This window comes from Mastigoproctus giganteus, chromosome 2, assembly GCF_048544385.1.
Source record: "Mastigoproctus giganteus isolate SK-2022 chromosome 2, ASM4854438v1, whole genome shotgun sequence".
NCBI lineage: Eukaryota > Metazoa > Arthropoda > Arachnida > Uropygi > Thelyphonidae > Mastigoproctus > Mastigoproctus giganteus.
In genome coordinates, this window is record NC_143576.1 from 32165524 (window position 1) to 32183446 (window position 17923).

Below are 17923 nucleotides of genomic sequence, written 5' to 3' on the forward strand. Positions count from 1 at the left end.
GAAATTGAAATTTTATTGAAAGTAAATCGAAATCATGACTCAAACCAGAGCAGCAAAGCAAAAGGCTCAAGCTAATGGGAATGCTGTGGCTCAGGGGAGAACTGAGGGGGGCAGTTGCCCTCTGAATCACAGCCTTTTAAGATGCACTATTTGCTTGATGTTTGCGGAGCAGTCAGGTATGGGACATGATACTGCCATGGGGGATGTCTTTGTATGTGCGCGATGCAAGGAGTGTAAGGAAATCAGGCGACAACTCAGCATTATGGGCCTATATGAGAGCTTGAAGGACAGGGTGGATGCCCTCGAAGGATTACAAGTGAGGGGCCCATCAAGCTCTCAGCTGCCCACACCAATGCCAGAGATTGCACTTGGTCATCGCGCAACACAGCGGCAACCCCCAAGGCAGAATGCACTGGTCCCAAAGGAACTAGTAGTTGTTGGTGACTCTATTGTCAGGGAAACGGGGAACATGCTCTGTAAAAAGGATAGGTGGAACAGGACCAGGGGTATGTCTGCCAGGGGCAAAGGTTGATGACGTTGTAGAGCAGATATCATCTTTTAAGGGCACAAAAGGTGATATAGTTGTACACGTTGGCACTAATGATATTAAGAGTAGGAGACCAGCGGAATTACTTAACAAGTACAGGTCACTGATGAAAAAAAGCCGTAAATTAGGGTTGAATTTGAAAGTGTCTGCAATTCTGCCCAGACACGATAGGAGGGAGTATATGATGAGAGCCCTGTCGATCAATTCGGCCTTGGAAAGATTGTGCTGGGCTCAAGGGGTAGAATTTTTTTCAGCCTGGTCTGTACTTGTTAACAGGAGAGACTGCTTCTACAGGGATGGGATACACTTAAATAGAAAGGGTGCAGGAATGTTTGCTGATGCTATCGAGGCAGTGTTAGGTGGGTCGGACAACTGCTAGATTGGTGGGATACAAGGACTAATAGATTAACAGTAGCCACTGGCAGAGAAGAAAGTGATTCTTGCACTGCTTCTATTGGAATGAGCAGCAGCCTGGAAAATAAGATGCAGGATATTTCAGAGACTGCTGGGAATCATGTGGGTACAAGTAAACACATGGGTTGTGTTAGGGTGGCTAAGAGGAAGAGCAAGTGCATGTATACTTGCGTGTACACCAATGCTAGGAGTTTAGTAAATAAATTTGATGAATTTGAGGTATTGCTCAAAACATCAAAGGCAGATATTGTTGGGATATCAGAGACGTGGTGTCACACAGATATAAGGAATGCAGAACTGGAATTTGGGAGTACAATGTCTACAGAAAGGATAGACAGGATGGGAAGGGAGGAGGGGTTATGCTATTAGTTAAGAAACACATAAAATCCAAGGAAGTGAAGCCAGTGGACATCGCTGGACAGTGCAGTGTCGAGTCAGTTTGGTGTGACATAAGCATTGGGAGATCAAAATTGAGAGTAGGAGTGTGCTATAGGCCTAATGACTCTGATGAGTATAATAAGAAACTGTACAGAGAAATAGTGGGCCAGTAAATCAGAGAGTCTTATAATGGGGGATTTTAATTTCCCAGATATTGACTGGAATTTGGGGGCTGGTCACTCACACACTAGCAAGACTTTTGTGGATTTATTGGATGATTGTTTTCTACATCAGCATGTTCGGGAGGCAACTAGAGGGAGTAATACTCTTGATTTGATTATCAGTAGTGATTCTTCATGCATTAAGAATCTGCAGATAAATGAACCATTAGGTGGTGGTGATCACAGTGTTCTGAAGTGGGATTTACTCAAAGAGGTAACTACCATTAGGGGTAAAGGGAAGGGGTATTGCTTTTAAAGGCGACTACGATGGACTGAGACAGTATTTAAATTCTATACAGTGGGATCAACTGATGATGTTACCAACAGCAAATTCAAAATGGGAAGCATTCAAAGAACTTATTTTGGAAGCTACTAGGCTTTACATACCAACTAAGAAATATTTTTCAAGGTTTAGGCCTAAATGGATGTTAGATGAACTAATGAGGCATATGGCAGAGAAGAAAAATGCATGGGATACATATAAATTAACACATGACACAGAAGCCTATGATAGATACAAGTTGATCTGTAACCAAGTTACAAAGGAGGTTAGGCAGGCGAAGGCAGATTACGAGAAATCCTTGGCCAGGGATGCGAAGAAAAACAGCAAAGAGTTCTTTACTTATGTAAACTCTAGAAGGAGGGGGATGAATCAGATTGGTCCACTTGATATCAATGGGTCAACTGTTGATGATCCTGCTCAGGTAGCTAACAAACTAAATGAATATTTTGGATCGACATTCACACATGAGGAGTTATTCAGCGAGGGGAATGCCAGAGGTGTATTCAACTCTGGCAGTAAGCTAGAGAACATTGTAATAACTGAGAGTAAAGTGGAGGAGAAATTGTTGAAGATAAACACAAGAAAGGCACCTGGGGTGGATGGGATCTATCCAGTTATATTAAAGGAGGCAGCAAAGGAAGTAAGCAAACCCTTAGCCATAATTATGAGAGCTTCCTTGGACTCAGGGGAGGTACCCATGGACTGGAGATGTGCAAATGTGACCCCAATTCACAAAGGAGGATCAAAGGCTGACACAAGTAATTATAGACCTGTGAGTTTAACTTCTGTTCCCGGAAATTTAATGGAGGCACTGGTGAAAGAAGCACTGCAGGATCATCTAGACAAGACTTCAGTTATAGCTCGGACACAGCATGGTTTTGTTAAGGGGAAGTCTTGCCTGACCAATTTGATTGGATACTATGATGCAGTCACAAAAGAACTGGATGCAGGGAATAACTTTGATATTATAAGGGTTGTCAACCCTTATAATATACTTTGATATTATAAGGGTTGTCAAGGACACTACTGACACTATGCTGCTGCAACAGGATCTGGAAAGGTTGAGCAGATGGGCTGAGAGGTGGCAAATGAAGTTTAACATTGACAAATGTAAAGTACTACACATGGGAAACAGCAACCCCAGAGCAACGTATCAACTCTGTGGTACTACACTGACAGTGGTAGAGAATGAAAGGGACCTGGGGGTGGTTGTGCAGGCAGATATGAAGTTCTCTGAGCAGTGCAGACGGGCTGCAAGAGTAGCTCATGGTGTATTGTCAATGATATATAGGAATTTTTCTAGCAGGGTTAAGGAGGTGATTATTCCCTTGTATAAGGCAATGGTCAGGCCACACCTAGAGTACTGTATACAGGCCTGGAGGCCTCATTTCAAGAAGGATGTAGAGCTGCTGGAACGAGTACAGAGAAGGGCAACAAGATTAGTGAATGGAACAAAGGGGTGCTCTTACGAAGAAAGGCTTAAGTTTTGCGAATTACAGTGTCTGCAGACTAGGCACCAGCGAGGTTATCTGATAGAGGTGTACAAAGCCTTGAATGGTTTGAGCATGCTCAATGCTGATGGGATTCTTCCTCTTGCTCAGAATAATCACCTGAGAGGGCATAAATTCAAATTGAGGAAAGACAGATGTAGGATAGATGTGCGGAAATTTGCCTTTAGCCAGCGGGTGGTTGGTAGGTGGAACAGACTTCCATCCCTTGTCGTGGAAGTTGATAGCCTAAATAAGTTTAAGGCTCAGCTGGACAGGTATTTCGAATGAACAGAGGGGTGAAGTGGAAGTGGTTATTTTTTATTTATTTATTTTACTTTTTTTTTTTTTTTGCTGATGCTGCATAAGCTTGCTTTCTTGCATCAAATGCCTCTACTAATGCTAATGCTACTATTCAAATAGGCTTAAAATTATTTAACTAAATTTGCATTTTTCACTGTCTGTTGTTAAGATATTTTCTACATAAAACTGTATAACCTTTTTCATAATTATAAATTAGTCAGACCTCTGTTTAACGAAGTCCTTTTATAGCGAATTATTTTGAATTCCCCTTGGAAATAACGTTTAAAACAGTTTCTGTTGAGCGAAGAAAATTTTCATATAGTGAACAGATTAGGAGAGAATTAACTCGCTATGCACTGTTTGCATTTCTGGCCTTCGGGCAATTTAGGCAATTAGTGCTGCTGTGCGAATTAAGAGAGCTAAAGTGATTACGATTCTGCAACTTAGTGATACCTGGTAAAACCTATCGGACCACCTGTCCTACGTATGGAGAATTCGTGCTGGTCAACAGTGAGCAGATCAAGGAGTATTCCCAATGGGCTCTGGCCCACCTAGTGCAGTGGTGTTCAAACGTTTCCTGTACTGGGGCCATATTCAAAGGTAGATTTCTTTATGCTGATTTAGTTGACTTTCCGGGCAGGCTGTAGGTTGGACACCGCTGCGAATCAATTGTAAGTGCCCCATTCGAGAATTAGGAGAGAGCAATTTTCTTTTACCCTGAAAAATAATCATCTGTTCTTTTGCGGATGTGCATTATCGACATTTTTCTGTAAATTTTCCTTATCTCTGTTTACATGATCACAGTACCTGAATATCCGAATGACACTAACATTTTGGACAGTTTCAAAAAAAAAAAAAAAAAAGAAAGAAGAAAATTTTCAAATTTAGGAACGAATGAAAACATTGTTGACGAGAAAAGGAAAACAAGGACAACGGAGGTTTAAACCTTCTAAACAAGAATTGTTGCCATTTGGTGAAAATGAAGTTAGAAAGTTGTCAATTAGGTTACAGTTAAATGAAAGAGATACAATTCGTGGATTTCGGGAATACCTAATTAGGTTACAGTTAAATGAAAGAGATACAATTCGTGGATTTCGGGAATACCTAATTGCATTTGATGGATGCTCTGAGTACGATACCAATTTCATCGAGTCAATGTAAACGAGGATTTTCACAAATGAATCTTATCGCCAGCCCAACAAGAGCTTCGTTGATGACAAAAATAGTTTCTTCACTACTGTTTCTTAAAATTGCAGGCCTCCTGACCTGCAATTTTAAGAAACCGCTGACCTGCTTTGATCCAGCAAAATATGTCAATTCGTGGCTGCTTCAGAAACGTCATTCAGCAACCGACACACAAAGAGGAAGAAAAGAAGTCGGCATAGGGTGTCGGATGAGAACTTAATAAAAATTTGGAATATTCTACAAAAACTTTATGAAATTAATTTTACTTATGTTATTTATTTTTACTTATTATTTTTAGGGTCCATAGTCTAACGAAAGAACCTTATAATGTCACTCGGTTGTCTGTCTGTCCGTCGCAGCATTGTATCTCTGGAACCACTCAACCTATTGACTCGAAATTTTGCATGGGTTTGTACATCATGTAGGCCAACATAATGCCATATTGATTGTTGTTGACAAAAATTTGTCTGAGAAATGGAGGGGTAAAATGTGGGGGGATAAAAATGTTGTCAACAACCTATAGCTTATTTATTATACACCGTTGGAAAGAGCTCAACAAGTAGGTTTAAAATGTAATTTAAAATTAAAAATGGCAGCGCCAGACAGGAAAATGTGAGTAATTTTCGTGTCCTCCCCTATTTCCGTCCCTATGGAGCTAAAAATTTAAAAATCACATTAGCTATGCATTATTCAATGCTTATCAAGGGAAAACTATTCCAATTGAAATCGATCATTTACTTTTTTTGTTAAAATTTAAAAAAAAAATTATTGCACTTTGATAGCGAGCTTCTTTGTACTAAGTAACTCTCCTTTTGATGACAAAAAGGTTGCTAAATAGTTAGTTAATAATTCTATAAAGGTCATTTATAAATTTTGAGAAGAAAAGTATTTTTTAAAAATTTTCAAAGCCAGAGTTGTCCCGGCAAGGAGGTACTCAGAGCCAGCATTGAGGTGCCGGTGGTCGGTAGGCACCTGCGCGGAGCCTTGCATAGCCCTCACCTTCTCCCCCAAGAGTTTAATCGCTTCTCCAGGAAGAAGTCGGAGTCGCTTCTCCCACCCTTGTCATTCACAACTGGAAATTCTCTAATAGACAACATTTTCATTAGTTCCTTGGTTTTAAGCCAAGCCGGGGTACTGGAAACTTTTTTTTCGTGAATAGAGAGAGCTTTATTATCAAATAGAGAGCTTTATTATCATAAAGCTCTCTATTTGAGATACTACACTAACGACCATTCGTGACTATGGATCCTTTCATCCGGAGTGCCCGGCACTCAGTAGTTGACCGATTTATTTACTTATTTTACTCACATTTAATTCTTTTTTTATATACTTGAATAATAAATTTATGCGTAATAAACTGTTAATATACTAAATTTGTTGTTCTTAATCCTAAAACATTACTACTAAAGTAACAATATCAGGAAAAAAAAAGTTTTCAGAGTACTTTTCATATCCTTTTTAATTTTAAATTTTCCTCATAGCAAAGAATGAGTACCGGCATCTATTTTTATACAAAAAAAGCACTGGTACTATGTATTTTTAAAATCTCTACTTACTATAACAAATGAATACAATACAGTGGTGATTTATGCAGTCTTATTTTGTATGAATTTGAAATAATGCACTCTTGTAATATAGATAATAATAGTAAAATAAACCTTATACACAAAAGTTAAAATAACAGTGTTCATGCAGGATTAAAAAAAAAACATTTACAAAATTGATTGCTAACTCAAGGAATCAAAAGAACACAGTCAGTGAAGTTCTTTTATATTTAAGCAAGTACAATGTTTTTCATTTTAGTTTTTTATGTTCACCTTGCTGGTATATTTTTACTGCTATAACAGGTAACTTGAATTTTTTACAAAATTAGTTTTTTCTGCATACACTATATGAAATTTTTTGTTATATATTTCATTTAATTCTATCTTGTTTATGTTAATTTAAAAAATTCTATAATTAAAAAAAATTCTAGAAATTCTAAAAAAATTAACTAAAAAAAATTCTATTAATTTTAATTTATCTGCATAAAATAAGCCCAAAAATTTTTATGTTGGTGATTATTTAAGTTTTCACAGAATCTGTGGGATAATGGGTCTTAATATGCGTGAATCTTTGTTTACACACGCATTCCAGGAACTCAACCCAGTTGTAAATTACAAGTGTCCTGTACTTTACTGCTACAAAAAAAAATTTAACAATCACAAATATTGCTATTTTTATTTTTCCCGATATTCCTTCCTTCGGTGAAAAGGTCTGTCATGCAATACAGCATCATTTTTTCTATTAATGTTTGCAAACACAATGTATGAAATGCTAAAGGGTTGCACAGTAAATAAGTATGTCAAAATAGAAATGTATCCTTGTTGGGAAAACATTTTAAACCAATATGTTAGTCTAGTATATGGAATGACCTTGCTGATGTTCAGAGCTTACCTTTTTTAATGAAATCATTGTCAATTGAAATTTACATATAATTTTTATCCACTTTAAATTAATGCAATCTAACCATGCTTTCAGAGAAACAAATTCAAGAAGCCAAGAAAATCAGGCAACATGCACAGGTTGGTGTGATTGACTTGCAGCCAAAGAAATCTCTGATCCCTCGAAACAGGTAGAGAAATATATGAGAAGTGCTAGAAAAGTTGTCTACTTGAATACAAAAAATATGGAACTGTAGAAACTAATTTTTTATTTTATTTTAGTTTACCCCCCCCCCCCAAGCTCATACTTACATTGGTTCACACTGGAGTGGTCCCCTCCCGTATACTAGGTGCAGTGTTTTTGACCTTACATATGGGGATAAACATGGGTTATAACATCTCATCATGAAGGTGCAAGCAAAGAAGTTTGTTGTTGCAGAACAATCAGACTTTTCTTAAATTCAGCTGACTCTACTCACAAGTGGGACATTAATGTCAGCTCCATCAGCATTTTAGACTCCCAAGCAGTGCTAACTGTCATTGCTGGAAGACATTCTTCCAGCAATGCAACTGATGTAAGAGACGAGCTTTAATGTATTTGTCCAATTGTTGAATTTGGAATGATTCACTAGCATAAAGGAGCCAAATAGAAAATGTCATTCTAATGTATTGTTTAAAAGACATGTTGTACAGGGAATGAAAGACATGATTCTATTCAATAAACACTGCATTCTGTGGGATTTGAAAATCAGTATTTACTTTGCCATGTTTAATTTGTTCCATGTTGATGTATTCATGTATCACATACTGTTTGTTAGCTGTTGGTGGGTGCACATTTATACAACTGTTTTATGTAATGTTTACATTTTTGTCTCACTGCTAGCAACAGTTTGCTATAGTCCCAGTCAGATGCTTGGATTTTTAATACAGTAGTATAGATTTGACATTCCTGAAATGAGTCAGCACTCAGAAAGTTTAATGTGATTTGGCTTTTCTCCTTTTAAAATTTACCAGACGCTGTTTGACTAGGCTGTGTTTTCTCGCAAGTATAGACACTTTTCATACATCTGTCATGCACACCTAGTTTAGGTTGATTGGGGTTGTGTGCACAGGTTGTTCAGATCAAGTACTATTCTCACTTGAGTTGCTTTCTTGTTTGCATTGCTTAGTCCAAAATTTATTTAAAAATTTAAAAAAGACGTGAATAGGAAATAGCATTAGCATTAGTAAAGGCACATGATGCAAGAAAGCAAGCTTATAGAGCATCAGCCAAAAAAAAAAAAACCACAAATCTTCTAAATTCACCCATCCACTCTCTCCAAATATTTGTTTAGTTCTGCCTTGAATCTATTTACAATGACAGATGGAAGTTTGTTCCAGCAATCAACCACACGCTGGCTAAAGGCAAACTTCCGCACATCTATCCTACAACTATCTTTCCTCAATTTGAATTTATGTCCTCTCAGGCGATTATTCTGTGCAAGAAAAGAATCCCATCAGCATTGAGCATGCTTAAACCATTCAAAGCTTCATACACTTCAACCCCAGGGGCTCACATCTTGTGAGTATGGCCTCGGCACAAGGTTCCTGAGCCAGGTATCATTCTTCTCTTCTTGGTGACTCCTTTCTACTTCTGATTCTCTCTCTCTCTCTCTCTCTCTCTCTCTCTCTCTCTCTCTCTCTCTCTCTCTCGGTAACTCAGGAATTTTTTTTTTGACTGGTGAAGCATAAGCATCAGGCTTCCTTGCACCATATGGCTGATGATAATAATAATCAGATCACCTCGCAGGTGCCTAGTCTCCAGACACTGTAATTTGCAAAACTTAAGCCTTTCTTCGTAAGAGCAACCCTTTGTTCCATTCACTAAACTTGTTGCCCTGCTCTGCACTCGCTCCAGCAGCTCTACATCCTTCCTAAAATGAGACCTCCAGACCTGCATACAGTACAGGTAGTTCTCAACTTTACGAGTTAATTTGTTCCTAGTGTGTGCATGTAAAGCGAAAACTCGTAAAGCGGGAATTTATTTCCCATAGACCTAATGTTAAAAATTAGGGTTACATTATCAACAATGAAATTAGTTAGCTAATTAGTTTATATTTAAACAATGATTGATTTATCCAAAGAAATGAAAACGTAGCCTGTAAAATCAAGCAAATTATATATGACTTACAAATGTTAAAGAATGTTTATTCTTCATCGACTAAATGCACACTTGTTGATCACTCATTATTGGCTCGGCACTCGTTGGTTTGTTGCACAAGGAGTCATCTTCAGAAATGCTTCAAGAGGTGTTTATTTCCAAAATAATCTTCTCTTTTCTTTATAAATTTCAATAGCATGCATAAGCATATTTTAACGGAATGCACAAATTGCAACTAACATGATTTACATGGAGTAACAAGTTTACGAAGCAGGAAAAAAAAAAAAAAAAAAGAATGAAGAGAAGATACTGAAAATTTATTTGTTTTTTATACGATTGAAGATTTCAGTAAAGGGCAAACACATTTCACCATAATAACGTAAAATCCCACACAATTCCAGCTATTAGTATTTTGACAAATTCAATAACATAGAGTTTACTGCCCATTTATAATTGCTTGCAGTAACAGAAAAGCCCAATAAACCGGAAAGTGCAAATTGTTTTATGGTCGTGACTTCCAGAAATGTGCTTTAGAAAGATATCACAAAGCCTTTCAAAATTGGTTCTTATAACATATGATAGCATTGAAAGTTTAGTGTGTTTAATGATTTGAATTGGTGATTAATACAATTTACATTATAAAAACGACCTTTTAGGGAGTTATATAGCGAAAATTTGAACTTTCGAGATCGTGGAATGAATTACCAAAAAACAATGTGTTATTTGGGTTCACATTACGATGGTAACGGATTAATATCGTACACTGAATTGTATGGCTAGGCGCGTGGTTTGAAATGCAGTATTTATGAATGTTTAACATTCATTTTTTTGCAATTAACGTTCATATTTTCAATTTTGTTGACACTTGTAATTTGAAAAAAAACAAAAAAAACCTCATAAACCCTGGAACTCGTAAAGCAAGAACTACCTGTACTCAAGGTGTGGCCTGACCATTGCCTTATACGAGGAGATAATCGCCTCCTTATCCCTGCTAGAAAAATTTCTGTATATCATGGAACAAGACACCATGAGCTACTCTTGCAGATCGTCTGCACTGCTCAGAAAAAATTCATATCTGCCTGCATAATCATCCCCAGGTCCTTTTCGTTCTCTACCACTGTCAGTGTAGTACCACACAGTTGATACATTACTCTGGGGTTACTGCTTCCCATATGCAGTACTTTACATTTGTAAATGTTAAACTTCAGTTGCCACCTCTCAGCCCATCTCAAATTTTCTAGATTCTGTTGCAGAATTCCATGTTCCATGTGCAACAATATCTACTGTTATTAGGGTCATTAACAACCCTGCCAACCTTCATATCGTCTGCAAACTTGGACATTAAGCCTGATATACCATCATCAGTATCATTGATAAATACAGAAAACAACAATGGACCCAACACTGAACCTTGAGGGCTCCACTAATAACATTAGTCCATGAAGAGCAGTGTCCATTGATTACCACTCTGTCTTCTCCCATTCAACCATCCTTTTATCCATAGCAGCAATTTGCCTCCAATGTCACACAGCTCCAATTTGTGTAGCAGTCTTCCATGTGCAACAATATCAAAAGCCTTACTAAGATCCAAATATATGATATCAAAGTTATTCCCTGCATCCAGTTCCTTTGTGACCATATAGTATCCAATCAAATTGGTCAGACAAGACTTCCCCTTAACAAACCCATGCTCTGTCCGAGCTATAACTGAATGAAGTCTTGTCTAGATGATCCTGCAGTGCTTCTTTAACAAGTGCCTCCATTAATTTCCCTGGAACAGAAGTTAAACTAACAGGTCTGTAATTACTTGTCACCCCTTTGATCCTCCTTTGTAAATTGGGGTTACATTTGCACATTTTTTTTTTTTTGCACATCTGCAGTCCATTGGTACCTCCCCTAAATCCAAGGAAGCTCTTATAATTATGGCTAAGGGTTTCCTTACTTCCTTTGCTGCCTCCTTTAATATAACTGGATAGATCCCATTCACCCCAGGTGCCTTTCTTATGTTTATCTTCAACAATTTCTCCTCCACTTTGCTCCCAGTTATTACAAAATCATCTAGCTCACTGCCAGGAGTTTAATTCAGCCCTGGCATTCCCCTTCCTGAATAACTCCTCATGTGTGAATGTAATGCAAAATACTCATTTAGTTTATTAGATACCTGAGCAGGATCATCAACAGTTGAACCATCAATATCCAGTGGATCAATCTGATTCACCCCCTTCCTTCTAGAGTTTATAAGTAAAGAACTCTTTGCTGTTTTTCTTTGCATCCTTTGCCAAAGATTTCTTGTAATCTGCCTTTGCCTGCTTAACCTCCTTTGGGACTTGTTTACAGACCAGCTTATATCTATCATAGGCTTTCATGTCACCCATTAATTTATCTGTATCTCAAATTTTGAATTTGCTGTTGGTAACATCATTAGTTGGTCTCACCGTATAGAATTTAAATACTGTCTCAGACCACAGTCGCCTTTACGAAAGCAAAAACCCTTCCCTTTACCCCTGATGGTAGTTACCCCGTTGAGTAAATCCCACTTCAGTACACTGTGATCACTGCCACCTAGTGTTTCCTTTAGTTGTCTCCCAAAGTTGTCTAGTTGTCTCCCAAACATGCTGCTGTAGAAAACAATCATCCAGTAAATCTACAAAAGCCTTGCTAGTGTGAGATAATTTTGCACGTTCTTGTGAGTTATTTAAGAATTATTCCATTCTCGTAGTAAAATTCAATTACTGATTGGTGTTTCACATTTATTAAAATCCTACAACTTGTTGTAAGATTAAATTAATGATGAAGGTTAAATTTATTAATTTAATCTTCAGCATGCAGATGGGCTTCTTGGGTAGTAATATGAGGTTGATATCAATAATATATGCTGAAACTATAGAGACAAAGCGATCATTCTGTTCAAAGCAGCGGTGAGCAAACTGTACCCCACTTTCCATTGTTGAAATTAGTAATCCCCTCCCCCCAAACATACCTGTTTGAATTCAAATTTGACACATTTTGATTATGTTTACTTTAAAAATATAAAGTAAATAATGAAACAATTCCTGATGTATTATGAAAATAACTGTTTACAATTTGAAAAACATTTAACCATTCTATTGTTTATTGATTATTTATATACATATAAACAAATAAAATAAATAAATTTTCTGTTTATACTCCGGGATGACCAAATGATCAGAGGAGTTCACAAGATAGATGGAATACAAGAAACAGCACCGTATTCAGCAGTCACAGGCTTGAACCCCGGTCGCTCAAGGCACGTGTACTTATGCACCCGCGCGCCTGACCACTAGGCTACGGCGGCCTACAGATAAACAAGATAACTGGTTTATCTGTAAATAAATAATAACACTAGCCAACAAAAAAAAATTTTTGCATACCTCTGCAATGAAAATGTGCTTCTGGAGGAAATAAACACGGCAATTCCGAAAATCACCATAAAAAGTCTCTATCATGTCTACATCAAAAGTCGTACCAATGTTTAATGTTAAAATAAAGGAATATATTCATATAATTTAAGTTTGTAATACAAGTGTAAAAAAATATTATACGTTCTCTATTTAACTTCGGAAAAAATATCATAAATCATTGTGAAATAGTTGTATTTCAATAATATATAATCAGCATACCTGTAATTGTCCTTAAAAATATTTGCTACTAAGGGATTTTCTCTTGTATTTCTGCTTACTCGCCCTCACAATTAACCAGTAGTAATCCCCCATCATTACAGGATCCCAGCAACCTTGGTACTGCTTTTCCATTGTGGAAATATCTTGATGAAACTTGCTCCCCTTGTTCATCACTGACATCTCCCGGATTTTCAGGGAAAAATTGAAGATTGGGAATGAAGGAAACGAATTTTCAACAACATTTTTTGTAGCACTCCAGTAAATTAGACATCAACATTTCATAGTTTTCTTCTTTCCTATTATCCGAAAAACCATATACTACCACCTTAAATGATCGCCAAACCATAGGGACTGCAAAACTTAATGCTTTGAGTTTGTCCTGTAACCACTTCCTCAAGTTTGTCGTACAGGTAATAAAATACATGTGAGGCACCCAAGGTTTGTCTTGATCACAAATTTTACATCCAAAATAAAAAGAATACAAAAGTTTTGTAATGTCATAGATATTTTTTCTTTGAGGTAAACCAGAGGTTCCCAAACTTTCTCTGTTTGTGGCACCCTTAGTGTTTCAGTAATTTTTTCACAGTGCCCCAGGCCAAAAGAAATATCTAACAGTTCAGTTTATTAAGTAGTTAGATCCAAACAATATAATAAGTAATGTTGAAATTGGAACTACCTCGAGCTAGTAGTTCGCACGGTGTCTGAAAGATGTCGAGTATCACTGTGTTTCCCTTGAAAATTTAAAATATCCCGCGATGCCCCTGTGAGTTCGCTGCAGCACACAGTTTGGGAATCGCTGGGGTAAACCATCCACAAACATAGCAAAAATTGTCTGGACGATTGATACACTTCATATGTGTCTGTTTATTCATTGTAGCACTAAATGAATTTCTGGAAACGTAAATTCAGTTTTGAACACTACAATATAAAAACAACATAAATTCAATTTTTATCACTGCACAGCACAGACGTTGCAACCTACTAGTTCTACTTGTGTGAAAACACTGAAAGGAAAAATATTTGCAAATTGGCAGGTAGAGCCTGAAATTATTTTATTGCTACCGCATGGGTTGCGGGCCACACCCTCCTACTCTCGAGGGGCTGTTTATGTTTGGAGGATAGATTTACAACCCTGAGAACATGTCATGATCAGTTAATACTTGGAAAACCTTGGTGCAGCCTACAAAAATCCTCACCAAAAATACTAAGTGTGCTCTCTTCAAATTGTAAATTGTTGCATTGGAATTTGAACCTAAGAACCATAGGAAGAAGTCTGATTATGTTTATCACAAAAAAACTGCGGCCAGAATCAATTGCTAAAATTAAGAGAATTAAATTGTTGCATTGGAATTTGAACCTAAGAACCATAGGAAGAAGTCTGATTATGTTTATCACAAGAAAACTGCGGCCAGAATCAATTGCTTAAATTAAGAGAATTAGCTTATACTGTTAAAATAAATCAGTATGTCTTACATTACTGGCTACCTTATGTGAAATTGGCATATTTTGGTAAACATAACTCCTTCTATATTTAATAACTGTGACGTGATGTGAAACTATCATGGTGATTTTCAAAATCTATGCATAAAAAATGGTTAAAAACAGCATTTAAGTTGTTTGTGGTGAAAATCCTGTTGGCTAGTTTACTAACTAACAATATACACCGATGAGCCAAAACATTATGACCACCTACCTAATATGATGTTGGTCCTCCACGTGCAGCCCAAACAGCTCGTACCCAGCGAGGCATGGATGCTACAAGATTTCTAAATGTGTCTTGTGGTATCTTGTACCAACATGTAACCAGCAGATCCTTTAACTCCTGTAAAGTCCATGGTTGAGACACTGCAAATCAGAGTTGCCATTCCAACACAAACCACAGATGTTTGGTGGGATTGATGTCTAGGGAATTTGGAGGCCAGAGGAATACCTGGAAGTCTTCCTCATGTTCCACGGGCCAGTCTCGAGCAATCCGTTCAGTGTGGCATGCCGCATTATCCTGCTGAAAGACGGCACTGCCAGAAGGGAAGACCATTGCCATTAAAGGGTGTACCTGGTCAGCAATGATGTTTAGGTAAGTGGTAGATGTCAGAGTGCCTGGCACATGGATGACTGGACCCAGGATATCCCAACAGAACATAGCCCAAAGCATGACACCGGCTTGTTTTCGTCCCATGGTTCATCCAGGCACCATCACTTCCCCAGGTAAACGACGCACACGTACCCAGCCGTCCACATGGTGCAACAGGAAACGTGATTCATCAGACCATTTGACCTTCTTCCAATCACTCACTGTCCAGTTTCAATGCTCGCATGCCCATTGTAGGCGCTGTCGCCGGTCAACTGTGGTTAGCATGGGCACTCGGAGTGGCATGCGGCTATGCAGCCCCATTTTCAGCAGGGTTTGGTATACTGTGTGTTGTGACACATTACTCCTGTCACCAGCATTCACCTTGAGCATTGATGAGCCGTGGTGGACCGGTGAGGTGTTGGACTAGTAATTAAGTTAGTGGGTTTCCCCTCCTCGGACCACTTTCGTTAGGTACTAACCATGACTGACTGTGAGCATCCCACCAGCCGTGCCATTTCAGATATGCTCTGACCCAGCATCGAGCCATTACAATTTGGCCTTTTCTAACTCGCCTAAGTCTGCTGCCTTTCCCATCTGAACAACAAGAGTAACACTGATTAACAGAGCTCAGTATCAGGTGTTTTTTATACCATGTCCCGACCCGCAGACACTCTGTAGTTCACCTGCAGTTGCTTCGATTTGCATAACGACTCGCTGGTCATAATGTTTTGTCATCAGTGTATGTAGTAATTAAATAACAGTGTATAACAGTACAAAAGAAATGAAATCACTTACAATAATAAATGAATAATATCACATGGTAGCATTTTTGGCCATTATATTAAAAATATAAACATATATCACAAATACTGGTTATAATTAAAATAATAAAAATAGACATTTAAAGTTTTTAAACCCACTAATTTGAAATATATCTAATATATACACTGGTGTTCAAAGAAAATGCATCACCTTTTAAAATTGTAATTGTCATCCGAATAACGTACACATATGGCAATATTTCTTACATATTGCATCAGATAAGATTGGCACACGTAGTGATTACGTAATATTGCATCAGCTGTTACTTTCAGCTATATAAGCACGCTCTGCAAGAGTTGCAGTCATTCCTTGCTTGTGTCAGGATGGCGAGTTACGTGCAGTTGATGCCACGAAGAAAGAATGCTATTGTTGCTTTACGTGAGGAAGGATGTTCTTCCCATTATATTGCTTATAATGTCAGTCAACAGTGAGTAGATTTCTTTCCAAACTCAAGAATACTGGTTCTGCTGATAGGAAAAAATGGAACTGGATGCAAACAAGTCTCTACGCCAGAACAGGACTGCAGTTTGAAGTGCTTATGCCTTAAAAACCGTAAAGCTGCTTCATCTGAGCTGAAAAAAAGAGAATTGGAAGAACATACAGAAGTGGTAGCAAGTGCAGTAACAGTCAGAAGACTCCTCTTCAAAAATGGACTTGTAGCTCCTCATCCTAAGTCCTAAGAAGGAGCCCCTCCTCACAAAAAATGAAAAAGGCCTGATTAATTTGGTGTAAGGAGTATATCAAATGGACCCCCAAGCAGTGGAAGTTAGTTGTTTTCTCAGATGAGAAGAAATTCAACCTGCATGGCTCTGATGGGTGGCAAATGAATTGCCGTAGACATGGTGAAGAATACCATCTAGACTGTATGGTGTATACAGTGAAATTCCCTACAGCCAAATGATATGTGGGTGCATTTCGTATCCTGGAGTAGGTCACCTGCAGTTTATAAAAGGTTCCATAAATGCCAATGGATACCTGGCTATATTGGAAGGCAAATTGCTACCAACCATTAAAGACCATTTCAGCGGGCCAAGTAACTGCATCTTTCAGGACAACTTTGCTCCTTGTTATCGGGTGAAAAGTATAAGTAATAACTTCTGTAGTTACTTTAGATTCATTTCTGCATTAGAGGTTCGGCAGCAATGTGTTTACATTTGTTACAGGTGAAAAAATGGTTGGAAGAACGATCCATTACAACTGTTACCTGGCCAGGAAACAGCCCGGACCTGACTCCTATAGAGAACTGTTGGCATCGTGTGGCATCTGCAGTTGCCAGAAAGAAACCAAAGACCCTTCATGAAACTTCAGAAAGCCATAATTCCTGTTTGGAACCATGGACTATCAGTTGATTATCTTCAGAAATTGATGTTGTCAATTTGTCTTGATAGTCTTGATAGTGTGCTGCTGTCATCAGAGCCAGAGGTGGTTCAACTAAATATTAGTTTGCACCTGGTGAACTTTTCATTTTGTTTTCCATTTAAAATGATAAACTTGAAGCAAATTGAGGGCTTCTGATAACATTTCAGCCATAATTGTCTTGTTTACCAAAACTGTTTTATAAAGATTGCAAATGCTCATTTTGGAATATTTTGAGAGAACCTGTCAAATTTACATAGCTTTGCCTTAACTATTAATAAATATCTTTTGTTTATATTTCTATTTGTGATACTAGTCATTATAAGTTAATGTAACATACCATTGCAAAAAAGGATTAGGAATGTGAAATTCCTAGATGATGCACTTTCTTTGAACACCAGTGTATACACACCCGGTAATGGTTTTGAAAATCCATTACAGGATAAATATGAATACTTATTTCACAATTACTTGCTGTTAGAATTCAAAAATTGTTCATTTCAAGTTCACAAGTAAGACATTTATTAACTCTTAGTTTATGATATACTGACCAGTTAAATTCTGGAACTATATATGCATTTATTATGTTTATTCATTTGTTGATACGATATATAATTCTGTGTAAGTACCTGCTTACACGGAATCATATATT

The 17923-nt window shown here is 37.6% G+C and overlaps 1 protein-coding gene across 1 annotated transcript in view; it reads left to right on the forward strand.

Annotated features, from left to right (window-relative positions):
• Window positions 1–17923, forward strand: part of LOC150089256 (protein FAM219A) — a 140961-nt gene that overhangs the window by 78631 nt on the left and 44407 nt on the right. The window contains exon 3 of the mRNA XM_090389923.1: window positions 7339–7432. Coding sequence (XP_090246049.1) covers window positions 7339–7432 — 94 coding nt within the window. The remainder of the gene's footprint in view (window positions 1–7338; window positions 7433–17923) is intronic.